Source organism: Macadamia integrifolia, chromosome 2 (genome assembly GCF_013358625.1).
Source record: "Macadamia integrifolia cultivar HAES 741 chromosome 2, SCU_Mint_v3, whole genome shotgun sequence".
NCBI lineage: Eukaryota > Viridiplantae > Streptophyta > Magnoliopsida > Proteales > Proteaceae > Macadamia > Macadamia integrifolia.
The window spans coordinates 4476510-4498350 of NC_056558.1; the positions used below are offsets into that span (position 1 = coordinate 4476510).

At 38.3% G+C, this 21841-nt stretch overlaps 3 protein-coding genes across 12 annotated transcripts; 1 reads left to right on the top strand and 2 right to left on the bottom strand.

Moving 5' to 3' along the window:
* Positions 1-137: 137 nt before the first annotated feature.
* On the top strand, positions 138-1032 carry LOC122071859 (uncharacterized protein At5g64816-like). 2 transcript variants are annotated; one of them, XM_042636305.1, is made up of 2 exons: positions 138-297; positions 485-1032. In XM_042636305.1, the coding sequence occupies exon 2, from the start codon at positions 588-590 to the stop codon at positions 963-965; it is 378 nt and encodes a 125-aa protein (XP_042492239.1). In that variant the 5' UTR covers positions 138-297; positions 485-587; the 3' UTR covers positions 966-1032. The 2 variants fall into 2 exon arrangements, with proteins under 2 accessions (XP_042492239.1, XP_042492240.1); XM_042636306.1 differs by having other exon boundaries at positions 150-297; positions 505-1032.
* A 1100-nt stretch (positions 1033-2132) lies between these two features.
* On the bottom strand, positions 2133-7118 carry LOC122071858 (very-long-chain aldehyde decarbonylase GL1-9-like). Of its 2 annotated transcripts, XM_042636304.1 has the most exons (3): positions 6434-7118; positions 6067-6263; positions 2133-3152 (listed from the first exon to the last, which is right to left on the bottom strand). In XM_042636304.1, exons 2-3 carry the CDS (start codon positions 6259-6261, stop codon positions 2610-2612), a joined length of 738 nt encoding a protein of 245 aa, XP_042492238.1. In that variant the 5' UTR covers positions 6262-6263; positions 6434-7118; the 3' UTR covers positions 2133-2609. The 2 variants fall into 2 exon arrangements, with proteins under 2 accessions (XP_042492238.1, XP_042492237.1); XM_042636303.1 differs by having other exon boundaries at positions 6067-7118.
* Positions 7119-9721: 2603 nt separating this feature from the next.
* LOC122071857 lies at positions 9722-17346 on the bottom strand. 8 transcript variants are annotated; one of them, XM_042636301.1, is made up of 4 exons: positions 17154-17346; positions 15774-15853; positions 13355-13452; positions 9722-12335 (listed from the first exon to the last, which is right to left on the bottom strand). In XM_042636301.1, the coding sequence occupies exon 4, from the start codon at positions 11963-11965 to the stop codon at positions 10079-10081; it is 1887 nt and encodes a 628-aa protein (XP_042492235.1). In that variant the 5' UTR covers positions 11966-12335; positions 13355-13452; positions 15774-15853; positions 17154-17346; the 3' UTR covers positions 9722-10078. The 8 variants fall into 8 exon arrangements, with proteins under 8 accessions (XP_042492235.1, XP_042492236.1, XP_042492231.1 ...); XM_042636302.1 differs by having other exon boundaries at positions 15774-15863; XM_042636297.1 differs by having other exon boundaries at positions 15774-15905.
* Between the last annotated feature and the right edge of the window lie 4495 nt (positions 17347-21841).

The following is a 21841-nucleotide window of genomic DNA, read 5'->3' on the forward strand; positions in this document are numbered from 1 at the left end:
TGTTCTTGGCCGATTCCTACTGTTTTCCGTAGTTTTTGATCTAATCCATCTTATCAGATCAGATCAGAATCGGCCGGATAGCCTGAAGCCAATTCAGATTCGATTCTTGGGTTTTTTTTTTTCTTTGGACCGGTTCGATTTTGATTCTGGGTTTTTGAACCCTAGTAGTGAGTAGTGACTAGCTCTTTTCCAAGAGAAAAGCACTTGCCACTGCCAGCATAAAAATAATTTCAGAGCGGCCGGCCAGTTGACTCTTGGCTTGCAGACCACTGAATCCACAGATACTCTCCCTTTCAGGTACGCCTTGTTTCTTCGATCACTTCCATTAATCGATTCCTTTTTTTCTCTTTTGTTTGTTTGGAAATGTTAAACCCTAATTTCTCTTAAGTTTAGGTCTGATGGTTTGGTTTTGAGCAAAGGGTTTTGGGTTTTTTTTCGCTTCTAGTGTGTCAGTGAAACATTGAAGCCCTATAATTTCTTGCAGACGGATTTTGGTTGTTCTAGGGTTTCTCAATGTTATTGAGAATCGATGTTGTCAATTTAAGTGTTGGGATATAGGAGAAGGAAGCTTCAGGGAATCGACAACAATGGTGGACATATGGTGGTCTCTGTTGGGTGCTGCGATTCCAGCTGTTGTTGCAGGACAAGCTATAAGGATGAAGAGAAGACGTGCTGACGAAGAGAGGATCAATAGTGCCCGCGGAAGAGAGAAGAGTTCCGATGACATCTTCGTCTGCGAGAGGATCTGTACTTCGAAGAGAATGCTGAAGAAGGTCGGTGGATTCTCGAAGGACCCAAGTCCTGATACCTGCGTTACCGTCTGTGGTGTATCTCAGATTGATGCTTGCACTGATGCCTGTGCTCGTACCGTCTGCGTTAATCAACACCAAGTCCCCAATTGGAACGACGTTTGCCTTCGGAAATGCCAGAGCGAATGCCTCAAGCTTTCTTCTTATTCTTCTTAGGAGGATTTCTTTGTCATTTGGTGTTACTGGATTCAATACAAAGTTGAGTATTTTTATTTTTTTGGATTTGCGAATTGGGTTTCTTCTCTTTTTGCATCTGAAAAACAGGAAAGAATTTTGGGAATAGTAGACACGACACTGATCATAATACAATAAACAGGTTCTAAGTACAATAGTTTATTAGCTTAGATCAAAGATCTTCCTCGTTGACACTTTCAAGAGTGGTTGATGGCTATTGTAGGGAATGCACTTCTTAGTTCTTACTACCTCTGTAAGAGAGGGCCTGGTTTGCTTTGTTCTCAGATGTCTTGGCTTGCTATCACTGCAACTGGAGAGAATTCTATAGAGAGAATAGACCAGAGAAGAAATGTGATGGTTCTCACCATTTAACAATCCATTGTTTCTTCTCCTTCTGAATTCCAAAACCATGTTTAAAAACCCAGAATCCAAGGCGAATCCAAAATTGGTTGCAGAAAGAAGAAGCAAAGATTTTTTATATCTATGATTTTTCGGAGTGTTTGATTCAATAAGTATGGATTGGGTCTAAGGAAAGGACCGCAAGGAATTTAAGCGGGAAAGATGGATTACAAGTAGAAGGGAGCTGAGATTTGAACATCCAAGAAAGTTCCTGGCCTTCAATGTTGTACCTTAAACTTGTCCTAGTCTAGAGATAGCTCACACTCCAATGAAGGCCATTGCAGCTGCTGTGCTTTACAATTACCATCTTCAGGTCTTGGATTGTCACCTTGTATAGCCTTAAAACTCAGTTATGCTCTTCTTGAAGCATGGCTTGATGATTAGATTGAGAGAGGGCACCGGGGAGGATGTAAGTATTTAGCTGACTGACTCATGCGACCATGCCTCCACGCTATAAACAACTTTAGTGAGAAAGGACTTGCAGGTCTCTCTAAGATCTCAAACCCATTTTCAATCTAGGCACTACAGGTGTGGGTTGGTTGGCTAATCGGGAGATTGAACTGGGTTTTATTTATGATAAAAGATTGGGTTGGGGGAGCTAAACTGCTGTCAAGAACCCTGTACGTTTAGAAATTTGGGGTTCTCACGCTAAGAGAAAATCTCCAGGCATGGAAACCACTCAAATGACAAGAGGATTGGATTAGTTCTGATAATACCTAAGCTCTGATTCAATTATCACTAGTCCCATGATGACAAAATAAATTATCATTAGTCACTAATCCTCAATGACTTTTCAGTGATAAAGCTCAATAACATTTCATGCACCGTTGACACGACAAATACAAATCCAACGTTAAATACATCAAACAATAAATGCAAAATCTGTAACATGAACAATGTACTGCACAAAACAGCTCAAAGAAAGGTACAACTCCATGGGTAGTCTGGTGAAGTACTCCCATACACACTTCACAAGAAAAACAGTCTGATGCAAAGCAATGAACTAATTGAATTTCAGTTACTGACTCCCAACTCCAACTCCAACTTCTGCCAAAATTCTCAGCCCCATAACAGTTGATACTCATAGGTCCCCATATCTTGGTTCATCTTTTCCATTAATGGGAGTGTGAAGCAGAAGCAGGGAGAGTTTCCTAACCTTGACCCCAGTCAGCGAGTGCATGTTGTACCGAGACGATCCTGAGATGTTACACTGGTCAGTGGTGTGCACTAATCTTTCACTGCCCTCGCTTCAAAGCCCCCTTCAGGCCGCCTTCTTAGACTGTAAGGCATGTGGGTCCCGAGAAGTTTATCCCAAATAGGGAAAAATGGCTGGGAATAATTATATTTTAAACCTTGGAGTTGATGGTGAATGTCATGGTAAGCAGTGTTATTCTGGAAGACACGATGGAAGATGTTGCAAGGTAGCCAAAGACCGCAGTGATCATCAACAGTTTTGATAACAGCAAAGCAGAAAAAGATCACAGCGGTACGTGCAGTCATTCCTGCTACCAGGAATGAGAGGGCACCTCCGAAAGTGTCAAGCAAGAGACCCTCAAGCGGGTGATTGTAAAGGGCCCCAATGGCATAAGGGACAACCAGCCTATGATGCTGCGAGTGAACAGTACGGTAGAGAAACTTGTTATGGTGCATATAACGATGCACAAAGTACTGCCATGTGTCCATGACCAGCATTGCAACAAAGATCTGCACAATTTGAACAAGAATTGAGGGCTGAAGTGTAACTCCAGATGAACTTGACTTTGAGGTCAACTGCATCACAGACAGAGAAAACGTCAAAATTATCTTATAGCAGATACTATTCATCTTAGGAAAAAAAAAAACTCATCAAAATGGAATGAAGACATACAGTAACAGATAGATATCGATATAGTAACAAGTAATATTAAGATATATCATATTCATGAAGGAATGGAAATGAATGGGCCAAGAAATGTTAGCCCTAATAAATTGATACAGTTATAGGTGTTCTGATACAAATGGATGACAAAGAAACACTATCAAATGACATTTAATGCTGATTAAATCAAATTTAGTACATCCTTAGTTCACAGTTTCATTTTTAACCTACAGTGGTGATCGAGTACTACCAGGGGACTACACAAACTATTTTACCTGTTATATCCCAATTAGATTAGAGACTAGCCGACCTAATGGGTAAACTCAACCTCCTGTACACGTTACTGCTCATGCAACCACATTGACTTTACAAGGCCACATCTCTTATCAAGGAGAACCTTCAGCTTAAACATTAAAGAGGTCTGGTTCAAGACTTTCATGTCACCTGATTCAGTAACCATGTCAAAGAGTTGCAATAAAACTAATCCCAATTCTACAATCTATCATGACAGAACATAATCGAATGTCCCATGGCCAAAAAATCTGTCAAATGCCGATAACCTTATTGGAGAAGAAAGAAAGAACCCAGTAGTGGGCTGTAGCCAGGAGAGTGCAGGACACGGACATAAACCACTATGATAATGAATATCATCATATCACATAGTCTGATAGTCAACATATCCAAATTACATGCTCCCTTTCAAATGAAGATAAGGGGATCACCTATACTGTTTTTCACATTTTTCTTCACCTAAATATTTATTTTTTCCTAGAAGTACTGAAAGAAAAGCCAGACAGTCCAATGCAATAAAGTCAATGTATGTTTTTTTCTGGTTGACTTTTAAGATATTATCACATTTCCATGAGTGAGTAGATCCTCTTATGGACTTAGATTTCTGATAGACATTTGGCACAATTGGAAATTCATCACCTGAGTAGCAACTCAAAGATGGTGAGGGAAAGAAGGGGGTGGGGGGTGGGGGGGGGACACTAATAATGACCAGAATCAACCCCTGAATGTATCTGTTGTATAGATAATAGATCCAAATTTGAAATTTGAAATCATTAACTTGATTTCATAATCTACTATCACAGGAAATTTTCCAGTAGTGAAGTCCATAGTTGATTGTGTTTAAATAGCCTATGACAAATATATATGTGATTGGTAGCAACTAGACTAATTAATTATTCACTGCCTGATGGCTTATTTGCTCGGGAAAAAAAAGCCATCATTTTTCACTTCTGGAACTTGCTTGGATCTCCCATGTAGTGATCCGGTTGTCTTCTCTTGTGGACTGCTGGTCCTTTGGAAAGCAATGGGAAAGGCTTTCCAAGCCATTGCTTGGTCTCTTTGGTCAGAGAGGAACAAAGGATATATGAACATATCATTCACTCTAAATAACATTATTAAGGAATATGAAGACTTCAGTTTCTAAGAAGGGATTACTTTCCAAGGATTTCAAAGATGATTCTCATACCGTTATCCCAAATGATTGGATTTGATTGCATAATCCTTGGATACCCACACCTATCATAGATTTGCATCCCCTATGGTAACTCATTTGGCTAACACCTACTCTACAACACCCCCCCCCCCCCAAAAAAAAGGAGAACAGAAAAAGGAACTCGAACTGTTGAGATGTGTTCACTATTGTTTCACCTATAAGCTCAAACTGTTAGGGAAGGATAGTGTCAATGTATACATCAACACTCCCCCTCCCCGCACGTGGAGCTCACACTGCATTTCCTTAGCAGGACATCGAGGGAGAAGAAATGTTAGAAAAACTCCTCCGATGCACTTCCCAAGATTTGGACACTTGACCTCCCTTCTCTGATACCATGTCCGCTACCGTTTCATCTAACACCTCGAATTGTTTGGGAAGGGCAGAGTAAATGTATACATCAATAAGATGTTAAAATGCTGTAAATTCTATTTATTTGAAGCTCCTCACGGAGTTGATTCTAATTCAGTAGAGGCTCATGGGTTGCTCCACAGCTTGTGCTTTCTCAAAGATCTATCTGTCCTTGACTTTCCTCCCATTCTGCAACCAAATATGTGTATTCGGATTTCTCCAAAGTTTCTCTTCACTACCTGCAGGTTAGAAGCCTCATTTTTAGTATAATTAATAGTTAGAGATTTTAAAGTTTGGTCTCCATGACCATCAAGGGGTAGCCAACCACAAATTCCCCTCCTAGAGAAGTAAAAACTTTTGAGAAACCAAGGCACCAAGATGCTAAGATCACATTGGACTGAGAGTCATAATAAGAGGACAAGGAAGTGTGCAACTTTTCGACATAAGCCACCATCTCTAGAGGAACTCATGCTTCTTTAACTTTTCCTAGTCCCACGATAACCAGACCAGAAGGAAGCAGGGACAGGTTTTCACAACTAAAACCATACATTTGCATAAACTAAGGTAAGAGATGAGCTTTTAAGAGTTTCGTATCAGAGTCTAATAGCCAGAGGCAGCCTATATTTCAGTAGATAATCAAGAAAACCCACACAATGTCATTATTTCAGGTCAAATTGGAACTGGAGCTCCACAAAGAACAACCAACTCCTATGTCACAATGCTTAGTGATTTAGTTAGTTCTATCAGATAATACCACTCCTATTTAGGTAGTTCTTCCTATTAGGTTCTATTAGAAGAACTGCATTAGATTTGGAAGTTTAATCATATTAAGGAAACTCTAGACTTAATAAGATCTCTGTTTTACAACAAAATTAAGTTGCTGCATATGGCTATTGGAGACTAGGAACAAAAGAAATTAAAAAACAAAAAAACAAAAAAAAACCAGCATTACTGAACTGAGGTCGGGTACTGACCAAGAAGAGTGCTTGGGCGACGGTGACCTGAACGAGTTGTTGCAGCAAAACACCCTTAATCACTTTTGACAGGGGCACCAAGTTCTTCTGTTCTTCCTCTTTCCTGGTATGCAAACGGTAATGGTCCAAAGGTGGCAAGAGCTGATAAATTCCAGCGTACAACCAGTAAACAACGACCGGTGCGATGGTGCCCATAGCTTCATCACTCAAATACCCATCCCAGAAAACCATTTGAGCCAATGGATAGACACCAACAGAATCCCCCAAAAAATAAATAATATTCGGCTTAAGTTTCATAGTAAATCAAAAACTCGTGAGTTCATTCTGGTTCAAGCTCTGAAATAAAGCAATGGGCGTAAGGATTTACCTCAAACCAAAACCAAAAAGTAGAACAACAACCAGGAGCCCAGACCAAATAATTCCTCAAAACCGCATTTTGGTAGCGATTCCGCACGAAAATGAGGGTTGTGGCTTATACAGATCCCCGGCTCGATTGAGAGGTCTAACCCCAACCCCCCACCCCCAAAAAAAATGGAAGTTTGGATTAAAAAAAAAAATGAGGTTTTTTTCGCCCAGATCTAGACCCACATTGAATGCAGGTCATGAATAACTTGTATGTAAATTTCCTGGGTTCCTTAACAAGAGAAGGTTTTTTCCGTTGGCTCTGGAAGAGAATTTGAAAGCAAAACAGAGGAAAGAAGAATTTAAAAAAGAATATCCAACTGAGATGAAACTGAGCTTGAATAGAACAAATGAACACTGAAGAGATTAGTAAGAGGGGAATAATTAAGAAGCATCGTCCCTGTTTTTACTCTTTACAGTTTCAATTATCCTCTTATGTTAGAGTTGTTCATTTCCAGGTTTTTTTTAATTCCTTTTTCTATTGAAAATAATTAAGGACAGATATTGATCCATTATTTTGGAATCTTCTTTCATGAAAAATGAATAAAATAGAGATACAAACGCTGTGATGCTTCTTATGCATATTCCAGTTCGACAAACTTGCCATAGCCCACCACCTTTTCAAGCATAGTTTGGTCAACTATATCAACTCCCTTTTTTTTTTTTTTTTTCTGAAAGGTAAAGCTTATTTAGGCTGTGTGTTTGGTTATGCATTTGTGGAATATGTTCTAAAACGATAGAAATGTTGCTTGATATGCATTCTCATTCTAAATCCCTAGAATGGCTCAAGAGTAAGTCTTGTTCTAGAATTCTGGTGTTCTTATTCTCGTAGAAGTAACTTCTTCGAACATGACACTGCTATCAGAGAAATTCAAAAATTAGAAACAAAAGGCATCTGATACCGTCATGACCACAAGAGCTCATAACCATCTTTAATTCTATCACTTTAGGATCCATACACGACTATGTATCGTGATTCATCTACACTAGAGCCCAATAAGTGACCACACCAAAAAAAACCCCCCTTGCTCATGATATTGAAGAGCTTGACATTAGGCCTAGCCACGAACTAGCTCATGATAGACTAATGGGTTCTTACTGAGCTCGTAGGAGTAGGAGACACCATCAAAGTCAGCACAAATGACGAAATCACTATTGGCATAAGTGATCATATCCATCATGTATCCACCGGGTCATATCACATCATCTCGTATTAATGGGTTCGAATTTGAAGGATTGTTGTCATTTTGTTCCTCGTTTTGTTCTTGTTTCATTTTCTACGGTTCGGTGGCCGGATGGTGGGAAGGAGTGCCCTTGGAGCTGTGGTTGCAGGTTGATGGTTCAGTAGAGACAGCTACTTCTGGCTTCAGCATTTTTATGACATTCATAATCCTTTATTACAATGAATTTCTATTGTTCTATATGTAGTGGAAAATCATAGACACCCATGAAGTGTTTGATGAAATGTCTGGACACTCTATACTTAATAATGCATTTTAGTCAATTTGATGTCAGAGAAATTTTTCTTTTATTTCGCAAGAAGGTTCACCACACCATTCTAGGGTTCATAAATAGGGATTTAGTATGTTCCACATAATACCCTCGTGATACCCATCCATGCGACACCCCAAATCAATATGTAATAAGATTAAGATATGCTTCTGCTAGTGCTTCATTGGCCCACACAGTTCTAGTGTAGAGGTTATGTTATCTTTTTTGGGACCACCTCTCATATATTACATAACTTTTTTTTTTTATATATGGATAATGTCCCAAGGAGTGTCGAAGTAATAACCTCTTAATTGTTTGGTCTTTGCCAACCGAGCTATCCCTATGGTTAGTATAAGTATTTTTTTATGAAGACCTCATCTAAATGAATTTCTTTCAATAAACACTGAATTCACACTGAAGGAAACTTAACTAGATAGACCCAATTAACCTTGTATTAATTAATAAGTATATACATATGGGTCAACCCCAAAAAGAAAATATACATATAGGGAATTTTTTTCTGACACCACATAAGGTGTAAAATAATTTTACATAAAAAATAATTCGTGTGTGTGTGTGCTCTCTTAGCATAACACATTTCTTTAAATCATGTCATTTCACATATGTACTGAAAAAATCATATAAAAAAATTATATAGTGATAATTACATTTTTAAACTATATTGTTTTACTTGTGGCCTAAATAATTTTTTGAAACGAGAAAAAAAAAAAAGGATAATTAAAAGAAGATTACATTTTCTTAATACTATCTAGAGGTGTTACTTTGAAAGAAATCTTTATTGGGTTTTATATATGGGAAAAAGAAAGCTACCTACTAGTGTACCCTATGCCCACACATAGAAGGAAGTAGAATCAGACTGAAAAGATGCTCATGCCCCGGCTCCGCTTCCCCATGTGGGCATAGGGTATACTAAGAGGTATCATTACTACAAACCTCGCTCTTTCTGACTCTACCAATACATTGATCGGGTTGTGCTAAGCATAATGGGTTACATGGTGCCCCCTCAGCTCCAAGAGCACGCAGATGCAAGGACTTGGGGACTGCCAAGACTTGATCCTGGTCACACCAGAGCCTAGAGTCCCAGCCACTTGGGGAAGAAGGGCAGGGGATTCAAGAATCGGGATCGGATCAACCGAATTGGCCAATCCCTTCCCAAAAACTAGGTTTAGGGCAGATTTCATCAGATTCTATTCCTCTTTAAAACCTTGGGCTTAACCAGCCTCATTGCTGCTCTTAGTTTGGTTATATGCGCCTGGTGGCTTGCAAGAGGTTTAGGCACCTTACCTTGCAGGTGAGTGTGGGCCACCTTGGTTGCTTGCCGGCACACTCGACCTTAGATAACTTAGAAGAGGCACTTACCAACTCCATCAATTTTAGTTGCTCACCAGAAAATTTTTCAACCAACCTTGATTTGTCTTAGGGAGCTTTGGGTCTCCCTGGTTCCCCAAGGCTTCAAGCTTCTCCTAAAAGGAGGTCAAGCTGCAATTCTTCTCTCCCACAAAATTGCTTTTAGGACCACAGGAACTTGTACGTCCCATCCCATTTATCCACCACATGCACAAAACCACAGCTGCATGAGAAGCTTAAAGGAGACAGCAAAGAAGAAGCTTGTATATACATTTCACGAGTACTAAAAAATCATAGGGCCAGAGGTTTGGCCTCCGGATATCGAAGAACAAAATTAAACTATATTCCATAAGTTCTGGCAAACCATAGCAAGGAAGAGGGGAATAAAAAAAGGTTTTGAGCTACACTTAATCAACTTTTATTTACTTACAGAGATCATAAAATGTACAGGTAGAGTCCCAAATCATTTCTCAAAATCTTCAAATTGGAAAGATTTCGAAAGAAAATGAGGCTATTATACTGACCCACATTTGAAAAAAATAAGAGGACCTACAATACACTGCAAGCTGCTTTCCAATTGTAGCAGCAATAATCCACAACCAATCACAGAGGATGAACCAAAATCAAACCAAATTCATGAACAAGCAGAACCATATGGACAGTTTTAACCTAAAGACTACACTACCCCCAGACCCTTGCCAATGACAAAATAGTAGAACAATTTCAAGTTTGAATTACACCAATCTAAAACTTATATCCCATCAATGGGGTTCCTCAGACTTCCACCAAGCAGAGACATGAGACCCCCACCATGGACCCTCCCCTCAGGGACCATAAAATCAAAGCTTCTGTTCCCACTACTCCCTTTGCTCCCTTCCTCCCCACTATCAACACCCAACAGCCCTAAAGAGGATGATGATTTCATCAAAGGAGGAACCAATACCTGAGGGGGAATGAGCCGTTGTCTTTTTGCTGGAGATTCTGGTGAGTCGATGCAGCAATCAGAAATGGCACTCACTCCGGAAGACGAGTATTCATCCAAGCTGCTCCCCACTGTTGAAACTGACACGAGCCCACGGAAGAGTCCAGACCCAATCATTCCACCATTGCTAGTCTCTAGGTTCTGGACCATGTTGCTATGAGCCGCACACAGCCCACTCTTTCCCCTGGCAAATTTCTCACATGTTTCCTGTCCCCATGTGCACCTCTTTCCCCCTCCATGGGCTTTGCAGAAATCTGTGCTCCCTTGAGCACTCTTCCCACAGTTCTCAAACCGGCATCGCTTCCCACCACCATGTCTGACACAACAGTCAGTGCGACCCCGGGCACTCTTAGTGCAGCCTGGAATGGCACACCTCTTGCCTCCACCATGAGCAACACAGTAATCAGTCCCACCGTGTACGCTCTTTGGGCAAATTCCTCCACCCTCAAACAGGCAGCGCTTCCCTCCACCATGCCCCTTGCAGAGTGGTGTGCTTCCCTCAGCACCTTTGGTGCAGCCTGCAAATATGCACCGCTTTCCTCCACCATGGGCCTTACAAAATATGGTGCTACCCTGGGCCCCTTTGGTGCATCCGAGGTACTGGCACCTTCGGCCCCCTCCATGAGAGATGCACAGCCCAGCCTGCCCCTCAGCACTACGGGTGCACCCTGCCACCTTGCACCTTTTGCCCCCTCCATGCCTGATGCACAGTCCTGACTTACCCCTAGCTGCCTTGGTACATCCTGGTTGCCCACAACGCCTACCACCTCCATGTGCAATGCAGAAATCTGTCTTCCCTTCAGCACTTTTGGTGCAGCCCAGTTGCTGGCATCTCCTGCCTCCCCCATGAGCCTTGCAGTATGCAGTTCTGCTCTCAGCACCCTTATTGCAACCTGGTTTCTGACATCTCTGCCCACCTCCATGGGCAATACAGAGACCAGATGCTCCCCTTGCTCCCTTCACACACCCCTCAAATTTGCACTTCTTAGGATGGTGCGTCCGGTGACTTGCAGACTCAGACACTGTGCCTGTTGAGTAATCTGTGGTAACTGAAGGCTCAGGACTCAAGTGAGGATGAGGTTGCTGGATGTTGGTCCCACACTCTAAAAGTTCGCGGGTCTGGAGTGGAACTTTACTGCTATCCAGCCTAGGAGCCAGCAGAAGGGATGGCATATAACCACCCGATTTCTTGGCTGAAGTTGAACCCTCATCAACAACTGGAATAAACTGTCTATTTTGGCTTGGAAGGCATGAAGTACTGACATTACTCAGGGATGAAATTGATTTTTCATACATGCCCAGATCATCTTCAGTCCCTCTAGAAAGGCCAAGTTTTAGGATCTCTGAATCACCTGCAGCTGATGATGCTTGGACCGATATCATGACAGATTCCTTGCTTTTTCTTATCCCGGCAGGGTGATGCTCATCACTGTAGGAGGAGCATGGGGCGGGCCCCAATCCAAGTACTAACTTGCAACCATCATCAGGAACTTTGGCAAAAAACACACCATGTTTACTCCCAGAATCCCCAGATCTTACAGAATTGAATGTGCCATAGCCAAGACAGTCCAGGCTCAACGCAGTATCACCAAAAATGTCATTTTTTTCCAGTTCACCACGACCAAGAAACAGCACATTCGTCATGTTAAGATCCATTCTCTGTATGTTACAAAGAAGCTGTAAAAGTAGGAAACAGAGGGTTCAAGAGCACTTCCACTACAGATTTGAGGCCTTCCTAGAAGATAAACCATACAACCAAGCGATTGTGGGGATTATGCAGCAGAACTAAATATCCTACGAACTTAAATATGTGACAACCACCGCTGACAAATCCTGAAGTGTCCGATCTGTCCATTGTCACTGATGAAGAACCAAAACAGCCTTAATACCAGAGCACTTACTCCAAAGCGTGTCTTATAACATTTCTGGGAAAGAAGCCTATCATGAAAAAAGTCAAGATAAAAAATCTGACAGGACCCACGGCATCTTTTGCTTCCTGCCCAGGAATTCTTAAGTTTCTTTGAACCTGAAACAGAAAAAATATCTAAGAATTCCAACATATTAATTCATCAAGGATTCTAAAAAAAAAAAATAAAGCACCGCATTGCATATTTGTATTTCTTGCATACAGACGCCAGAATCAGATATCTGAGTAATTAACAGTAATTGTATGTTGATTTGAAAAGCCACATCAATTCTTAATTGCCCTCATCTGAAGCACCTAACTCAACTGGCTGAAGCCTGGAAATAGAACCATTGGACATTCCTAAGTCTTATCGATCTAATCTGGAGTCCAGACAAGAGCTAAGGAAAAAAGGCTCCATGTATTTCAAGGGAAAATGTCATTGTCATCCTGCTAAAAGGAGAAGGGAATTATATTGCTATACAAGATATTAGATACTATTCTCCCAAAATGCAATGCAAAAATTTGGAAAATAACTTCCTTCTAATTTTCTGGATGTTGTTTCTGTAGCTATCCTGTTATTTTGGGAACACAATGAGACCTAATGTAGACTAGGGTAGGGAATCTAACCAAGTCTCAACTGTAGGAACTTTTAATCCAAAGAACAACCAATAATCACTCAAAGATAAACAGCAAACAGCCAGAATAAAGGAATAAAACACATCTGTAAATCAGAGTTTCGAATCCAGAAACTGGAATTTATGAGATCAGAATATAAACCAGTAGAAAGGACCAATCAGATATAGGTATAAGGTCTTATCAGATCATAAATCAGAAGTCTGTAACTGAATGATAATCAGGAAGTTTAAGGGTTTAAATCACCAACTTAAAGAGACTAAATCAACGAGGAACAAGGCCAGCAAACAGTAAGTAACATTCAGATCAAACCGATTCAAAGTTCTGGGCAGAAACTGAGCTAATTAAATACCCCAAATTAGGATCGAACCATCCTTTCAGCAGGGGTAATACTCGACCCAAACAGGGAAGCCATCAGGTGGCTGGATGGTCTGATCAGTGATGGATCGAGTAGGAGAAATCTGGGAGTTCAAAACCAGAAACTAAATGAAGATCAGATCTGTTACCTGTAGTGCTTGGACAGATCTGGAGTACCTTGGATACTTGAGGGAGGAAGAAGAAAATAGCTTGAAGAACACTTTAAAGGAACCTCTTGGGCTTCACACTGCAAAGAGTTAATTGGATCAAACACCAATCCCTTTAGCCTTGATCAAACACAAGACCACCACTTTGATCAAACACAAAGCAATCTCAGCAGAGACATTGCAGCAGCAACAGTTTTTTTGTTTGTATAAATCGTGGGTTCAAAGTGAGACCCCTTTCCTTTATTTATAATGATGGGGGATTACAAAAAAAATAAAAACTCAAAAGTTACTAAAAAACTAACATAAAGATTACTAACATCTAGTTACTAAATCTGAAAAAGTAAACTAGGAAATAAAACAACTAGAATTAGAAACTAACTTATGACTGCAAATTAAAAACTAACTAGGTACTGAAATTAGAAACTAAATATCCCCATCTAAAAAGGAAACTAAAGAAACAGGAAACAAATCAATGAATCCCGTATGCAACCTTAGAACCCCTAGTTTAAGCCCATAAAAGTGGCCCATTACAATCAAAACGCATGGGATCAAAGGCCCAACATGTATGGAACTCTAGGCTTATTCCTAATAAAACAAGCCTATTATGGTGATTAATCTGCATCAAGACCATTTCGTCACTTTACTGTGAAAAGGGAGCCTTGGACTAGACTGCCCTTTTTCCAATACCATATGGGCACTTCTAAGATTCCAGATCTTCGCAGAAAAGCATTAGATTCAGTTTAGTGGCATTTCAGGTCAGAAAAACAAGTCATCCACAAATATGGCAGTAGTCCCACATCATCCAGAAATGATGCTGGGAGCACATCAAAATCAGGCTTTATGGGTCCTATTGTGAGATTCCTGTTCTTTCCAAGCTAATATCCCAAAAGAAATAACATGAAAGTTCATGCACCCTCCAGAACCAGATGAGCGCAATAAACACATACACAAATCTAAAATATTTACCAGATATATTGCCACCCATTTTCTACAGATTTCTTAACCAGATTCATTAGGAAAACCCCACAATAACTTGGAATGGAAAACTCTCCGTCACTTTTTTCTATGTAAGAGCAAAACATTTTATATTATCGTGTTGCCTAAAGCGTTGATTCTTCTAAGAGCACAGACACTGCTTACTTCTTTCATCTAAATTTAGTTCATCCAGAAAACAAGCACTTTGTGTGAATTAAGGGTCGTTTTTTTTTTTTTTTTTTTTTTTTGGGGGGGGGGGTTGGGGGGGGGTGGGTGTGGGGGGTGGGGTCCGGTGGGAGAAAGAAAACTATTTTGTGGCCTTCGACAATCAAAATTGAGGAATGGACAATTCAAACCCCAAATTATATGCTTATGCAAGAGATAATAATTGGATCAAGAGAAAAATAGCCATTATCAGGAAAACCAAACACTCCATATGCATGGTCTATTATTATGAGTTGTCAATAGATTTCAAACTTATATACTACATCTACTGGTTGATGGAGTGGAACTACATAGAATCTTAACCAAAAATCCTTGTGAAATTATTAAAATTAGGATTTATCAAGTTATCGCAACAACATTACATGTGAAATACTAATCTCTCAAATTTGGCAAGGGAGAAACCCAACAGCTACCAAAGGGAATCAGTTTGTGTAATTCAAAGTGACTTTCATAGAACAAGTAATATGCACATCCCAAACCATATCGAATTCCATTGGTTTACTAATGTATTGAAACTGTTGACTGTGCAAGAGTTGGGAGTTAGAAGTTTTCAATCAATTTAACAATCTTATATGAGGGAAATTTTCTCCTATCTGAGCCACCATGTTTATTTAACAAACTGAAGCACACCAATAACATAACGGACAGACCTTGACCAATCTTATCCTGTCATCAGACTTTTGGTTTGGAGACATTAAGTCACATACATACATGTGCAAAGAAATTAATTATAACGCTAGTTAATGTAAAAAAAATAAAAAATAAATAAAAAACCAAGAACTGATTTAAACAATAAATAGTAAAAATACAATTTAAATTTATCTGAGAGAGTGAAAGTAGATCAAACTACTATTTCATTTGACAATTACTGCACAAAATATTTTAAAAAGCAATTGTGACATTTGGAAATAAAAAGGCAATACAAGAGGAGAGAAGCAAAAAAATAAACTTTCCCAAAAAGTAAAGAACCAGCAGAGCTCCAATTACTGTACAACAGATTTTGACTACTCAAAAGAAAATAAAAATAGTCATGCCAGTACTAAGCAAATCACTTGATAAAGAAGTAACACACCAGCTTAATAAATCTAAACCATCCATTAGTGAATCCAATAACTAGATGAGCTATAACACAAAAACAAGCCAAAGTAATTATCATAACTCCTACAAATATGCATTTTGGGTCTTTTGAGAATTTTCTCACCATTCCTTGTCAGGGATTTATTGTATAGCAGAATGTTCCAGAATGAAATCTCGAGGCTTTTCTTTGATGTAAACCACCAACTAATGAACACTAACGACAGATTAATCAGTGGGCCAGGTCAAATGAATACTCCTGGGCATGACAACCACCATAAATACACTTATAGCATGATCCAGAAACTAACTCTAGTATGTAAATTATGTAAATTAAGATGCATCATGAAGCTTCTAAAAGTCATCATGTTTAGGAACAAGACCATAGAAGTGAAGAAAACTAAACATGCTCATAACTTCACATATAAATCTGCCTAAATATGTTTGAAAGAAATATTACAAGAATCCTGATAACCACCATACTGTAAAAAAATCACAAGATGAAGTGCACAACTTGAAAATTGATTCAAGCTCCAGAACAGAAAAAGGGGGGAAATAATTTAAAAGACACGAGACAATTTCAGAAGCCAATTTATTCCAGTCCATTATTTAGTTGAAGCTCTTGAAACAAGAATACAATGGAATATCCAATGGTTTTTCATATTATTAGTTCCAATCAACTCTAAAGACCAAACCAGCCTGATGAGATGGCTTATAACCATTTACAATTCATCCTCTCTGACATTCAATGCAACTCTTAAGCATGAATATCAGAGATTACAAGAATAGAGAAAGCATTCCTACAGATCTAGCAGGTAAACTCATAGCTAATCTATCTTTGAAACACTTCGCATATTTATTTACTCCACTGAATCATTAGAAAGATTTATTTGCTAATTCAAATAACCCATAAGAGTACGCAACTCAAAAAATTCCACAGATCCACAAGATCAAAGCTGAAAGCACTTACACAGACATGATTCAAACTAAAAATCATCATAAACATAAAAAAATTAAATTAAATTAAATTAAATTAAAAAAATTTAAAAAAATATTAAAAAAGTAAGCTAGAAGTCCAATCTTCAACCAACCGGAGCCTTAATGAACAAAAATAACACAATATAGAAGACAAACAGCTCAAGATAGATTTTTCTTCGAAACAGGGGCTTAAAGCAGAAGAATACTTAAATAGCCACAGAATCCCCCACAAAAAAACAAGCCCGTCTACCAGGGGAAAATAAACTACTGAACTGCAAAGATTCTAGGCAGAAATCCCCAAAACTAAATCCCGAACCACCATATAGAGGTGAATCAATAAGGGAAAAAAAATTATATTTAGAGGAGCAAACCTATCCTTCGTCCAATCAAATTATTAGATACAAAAATAGGAAAGCGTCAATCTACCATTCAAGCAAAACAAAAAAAAAAAAAAAAAAAAAAAAAAGAGGAATTCGCAGAAAGAATAAACATTCAACACAAATAAAAGGAAGAAGTAGGAAAAAGATACCAGACAGATCGAGACATGTATGGCAAATTCAATAGAAGAGAAGCAGATTGAGGGACTGATTGAAGAGGAAGAAAGCCAGGAAGAAAGAAGAAGATGAAGAGGAGGAGGTAAAACGAGAGCTGCAGGAGGAGTATAAATAAATAAAGATAAATAAAATAACTGAGCCGGCGAATGAAATAGCTAACGAAGTAGAGAGAGAGAGAGAGAGAGGGAAAAAACGGGACCAGTTATCGATGATGAAACCAAATTAAGTTAATTTTACAAATATTAGTTTCTGGTGAGCTAATAAACGGAAAAACTGAGCTGGCAAACGGCGACGTCTCTCACCCTCTCTATCAGGCTCAGTGGGGTTTTTATATGTGACGCGCCGAGCCGATTACAAAATGGAGTCCAAGGGTTTCAACTCTGAACCCAACCGTCAAACCAATCAAACCGGCCATTGAAAATGTAATCGAATCAAATCGATTCGTCTCGATTTTGATTTTAAATTCTAATAATTGGTTCAGTATCAATTTTAAACGAAAAATTAATCATCAATTGTAATTGTTAAATATTATAAGAACCGAGTTTCCCTACACCCACATGAATGTGGGGGATCAAGGACAAGGGAGCAGAATCCCAAAGGGGGTAGCGATTTTTGGAACCTAGTTACAAATGATGAACCTCATTACACGGTCAAGAAAAAATTTGTTCATATTATAATATTAGTGAAAGAACCTTGTTGGTCTAGCATAGAAAACGCCAAACACGGGGGTTCATTGAAAGTAGAGTGAAAGTCCGGCCCTGACAACCTGAACCCGCCCTGAGCCTGACCAAAGATTGGGCATATTTTTTAACCCTAAGGACGGGTTAGGGTTGAAAACCCCCAACCTTGGGTTAGGGTCGGGTCGGGCTAGTGTTGAAGCCTTCGCCTGACCCAAAATGTAAACCTGAATTTTTATATTATAATTTATAGCTCCTATTGTATTTTATTTTTCTATAATTTTTTAATGTATAAGATATAAATGGCAAAAAAAAAAATCAATCAAGATTAATCTAACCATCACATAAACCAAGGTCAACCCAACCCAGCCCTGACAGGGTCAATTAGGGTCAGGTTGGGTTGGTATGGACCTGGCACGGTTGAGATTAAATATGAACCCGATAGAGTTGGATTGGGCCTGAATTGAATTTTGAGGATCCAGTATTGGATTAGGGTTTTAAGAAACCTGACAGTGTCATTCCTAATTGAAAGTATATGTGGAAGCATCTTCAGCTAACACAAGGACAGCATGGTCTTTTTGTGCCATCAATTTAACAATCAATTCAATATTGAATCAAACTAATAGACCGAAATCAAACCGGTCTAATCTTATCTCGGACCAATGCCGTCTCCTCGGGATCTACTCTTGCGTGCTGGGGAGTGGGGGACGGCTCTCTCGTCTCTGGACATCTTTGTCTTTTTATTTCTTGTAATTTAAAATTGCCTTAAAATTTCTCCTTTTATAACATTCAAAATGTCGGCAGGAACAGTGGACCACACAAAGTAGACATACAGTCGAGTACTGTACTAACTGTCACGTTGTCGGCGTTTTTCCTGAACATCACTTGTGACGTCTTTCCGTCCACAGAGGCAGTGGGACTTGAGTGTGGGAGTTTTGGGTAATTTTAAAATTCTTTGATGGGCTAATCAGACCTAATGATAATATCTATGCCCTAATGATTGAGGTGTGGTACAATTGTAAATAAAATGTACAAATGTATGGTAGACCAGTACAGGTAGTCATGTACCCTTTCCTTTCAGTATTAAGTTGAGCAAGTTGTGCAATATTGTGAATGGCTGATGGTTACGGCTATAAGACTGTTTTTGGCTGGCAATTCAGAACGATCGATTTTAGGGTTTTTGAGATCGGATCACTATGTTTCAAATATGAACAGTTGTTCTAGGGTTTTTGGAATCAATTTTGATCTTGTAAGGATTAGATGGTAAGTTTTATCGGCCCTCCAGGACTAGTCAAGCCTTTGGCCTGGATACCATTTGTTAGTAAAAAAATTGTTAAGCACTATAGAAGGGTAAATCCCAATGTTCCACTCTTACATGTCAAGTTTCAATCCAAATAGATAAAGTCAAGTAGTAAAATAAGATTTGAACATATATTGGTTGGTGTGTGGATAAACACATATATTTGAAATTATAAGGATAAATGTCAATCCATAAGAGGATTAAATTAATTTTTAAAATTTGTCACGTGGTTAATTCAAACTTAAAGTTATATATCTAAGGACTAGAATTGTCACATTATGGATCACTAAAATGGGGCAATGTATTCTACCCAAAAAAAAAAAGGGGCAATGTAAAAGAAATTATTCCTAAAAATTTAGGTAGTGGCATCTTAGCAGAAATGATTTTTCTACAACCAGGGTGTGAAGGTTTTTCACATTTGCTGAAGCTTTAGGCAAGGCTATTTCAAAATTTGACCTATATCTTTATACCTTCTTTTTAGGGAATAATATCCTTGAACATTGATATTTGTTCTTCTTTACACTAACACACAAAGATACACATTCTCATAATCCAAGTCGATTTATGTTCACATAATTGGAACTGAATTTTCCTTCATCATGTCTGAATCTCAAACCACCAGCATTGCACTTGGATCAACGTCTAGAAACAACGAAAGGAACCTTCAACTAATAGGGGAAAGCAATAGCGGCAAAGTTTTGAGTAAACCCTTCTCAACAGGTGAAGGGAAACATTTCCCTATGAATTACATTTACAAGAAAATAAAAATAAAATAAAAAAACAACTTTTTTTCTTCTTTAAACTGATACCGAGAAAAAAAAAGTTGAAGGGATTATCTAATTTTTAGCTTTATATATATAATATTATAGTTCTAAAAATAGTGTCATCAATGATGGTTTCAGAGGAGAAACACTCAGTGATTTTGGGGTGTGATATCCATCCATTTACACTTTTAAATATTATGGTTTTTCTACCCTCCTCTCTCCCATAAGAAAAAAATATATATCATTGATATTGCTTTTATAGTAAGTTAGAAAAAATTAAAAATAAAATTAGAAAAATAATAGGTTGTAACTAAATTCACTTTAAGGAGGACATGTAAGTCGTCTTCTTTAGACTTTAGCTAATAAATTTTAGACGTGACCAATCTACATGGTCCCCTCTTCATCCAATGCTAAAATGACAACACTTTTCCTACCATACAGTTCGAAGTTATGACCTAAGGAGAGAAAAAATTCAAATAACCCAACTATAATTTTTCCTAATGTCAGTCAAATAGGAAAACTATTTTCTAAACAAATACTTTCCTTTTTAAAACCACACAAACTTTTCTTTTCTTTTTTTTTGGGGGGGGGTGGTTTATGGGGACAAGGTTTTAAATCTTGGTGGGCCTCTTCTTTTTCATCAAATATTGGCTTTTATTGGCCAATTAGAGCAATCATGGAAATGACCATGAACAACAAATTTTTTTTTTCTATGACTAGTTTAGACTGTAATAAAAAATCAAATCAGAAAATAAAAAAGAGAAGGAAGAACATTAATTATTCAGTACTTTTTGTCTTGTTTTGTTTTTCTTTTCTTTTCTATCCATTTCTCACTCTTCATACATAATTTATGTGAAATAGGAAAGTGGCATATCCTGCCTTATGAGGGTACCACACAGACTTGGATACTTCCTAGCACCTCTCCAAACAATCAAACAAATCCAAACTATGATTTTATGTACTATATAGGTTTTTCATTCTCAAGTTAACAAGTTATTTCCTACTTAAACTGAGAGTTTTGTTTGAAGACCGCAGGAAATCGGTTTTAACGGGCGAATTGAGTCTAACCCAGTTCAAACAACAGGTCTGGTCTGGTTTTCAAAAACCCAACTATAATCTAGTTTAATTTTCAGAATCCTCATATGTGTTGTGGTTCATTGTAGATAAGCTTCTTTCTATACTTGGTCACCTAACAGAAACTGCAACTACATTCAACTTGGGGGTGGGGGTCCCAAATGCAGTAAAGGCACTGTTTCTTTCAATTAACATGAACTACCTTTTCATACTTATTGCTGTCTAAGTTATTATATTGGATATGTTGACATATTTGGCTGTCTATAAAGGCTAATAATCATTTTCATGTTGAATAAATATCTCTAATAAGCAACTCCTAAGTGAAAAATATACTTAAAAGAGTTAGTGGGTCAATAAGTGCCTCTGCCATTATTGGATTGTTGTTACTTCTTTTAATCAACTCCTTATCTTTTAGACCTCTCTTTTAACTTTTAAGCCACATCGTACACATCATTTCTCCCACCCAACTAGAGTTCTGAGTTTTTTTCCATTTCAACTAAAGCTTTTTGCCTTGTTGAGTCATTAGAGTTGTACATTTTTCCTTTCTTGGCCTAACCAGTTTCAACATAATGGACGATCTAAAGGGCAAAAGTAATCTTTTTTTTTTCTCCCCGGCAAGATATTTCTGACTCTAGGAGCTTCTGCAAAGACATATTTAGGATTCCCTATGTGTCATATAACTGAATTTGGATGGTCATGTAATAGGATGTGTATCACACCCATTTAACTAGTAAAAAGTTGAGTAACTAAAGTCGATTAAAGTTTAGGGGGAGCGTTCTTCCAGATACACCTTTGATTAAAAAAATAATATATATATATATACACCTTTGATTAAAAATATTATATAT

Coding starts and splice junctions, on each gene's coding strand:
- LOC122071858 (XM_042636303.1), bottom strand. CDS start 6,363: ATGAAACTTAAGCCGAATATTATTTATTTTTTGGGGGATTCTGTTGGT. Junction 3,153..6,066: donor TCGCCCAAGCACTCTTCTTG/GTCAGTACCCGA, acceptor TCTGTGATGCAG/TTGACCTCAAAGTCAAGTTC.
- LOC122071859 (XM_042636305.1), top strand. CDS start 588: ATGGTGGACATATGGTGGTCTCTGTTGGGTGCTGCGATTCCAGCTGTT.
- LOC122071857 (XM_042636295.1), bottom strand. CDS start 11,965: ATGGATCTTAACATGACGAATGTGCTGTTTCTTGGTCGTGGTGAACTG.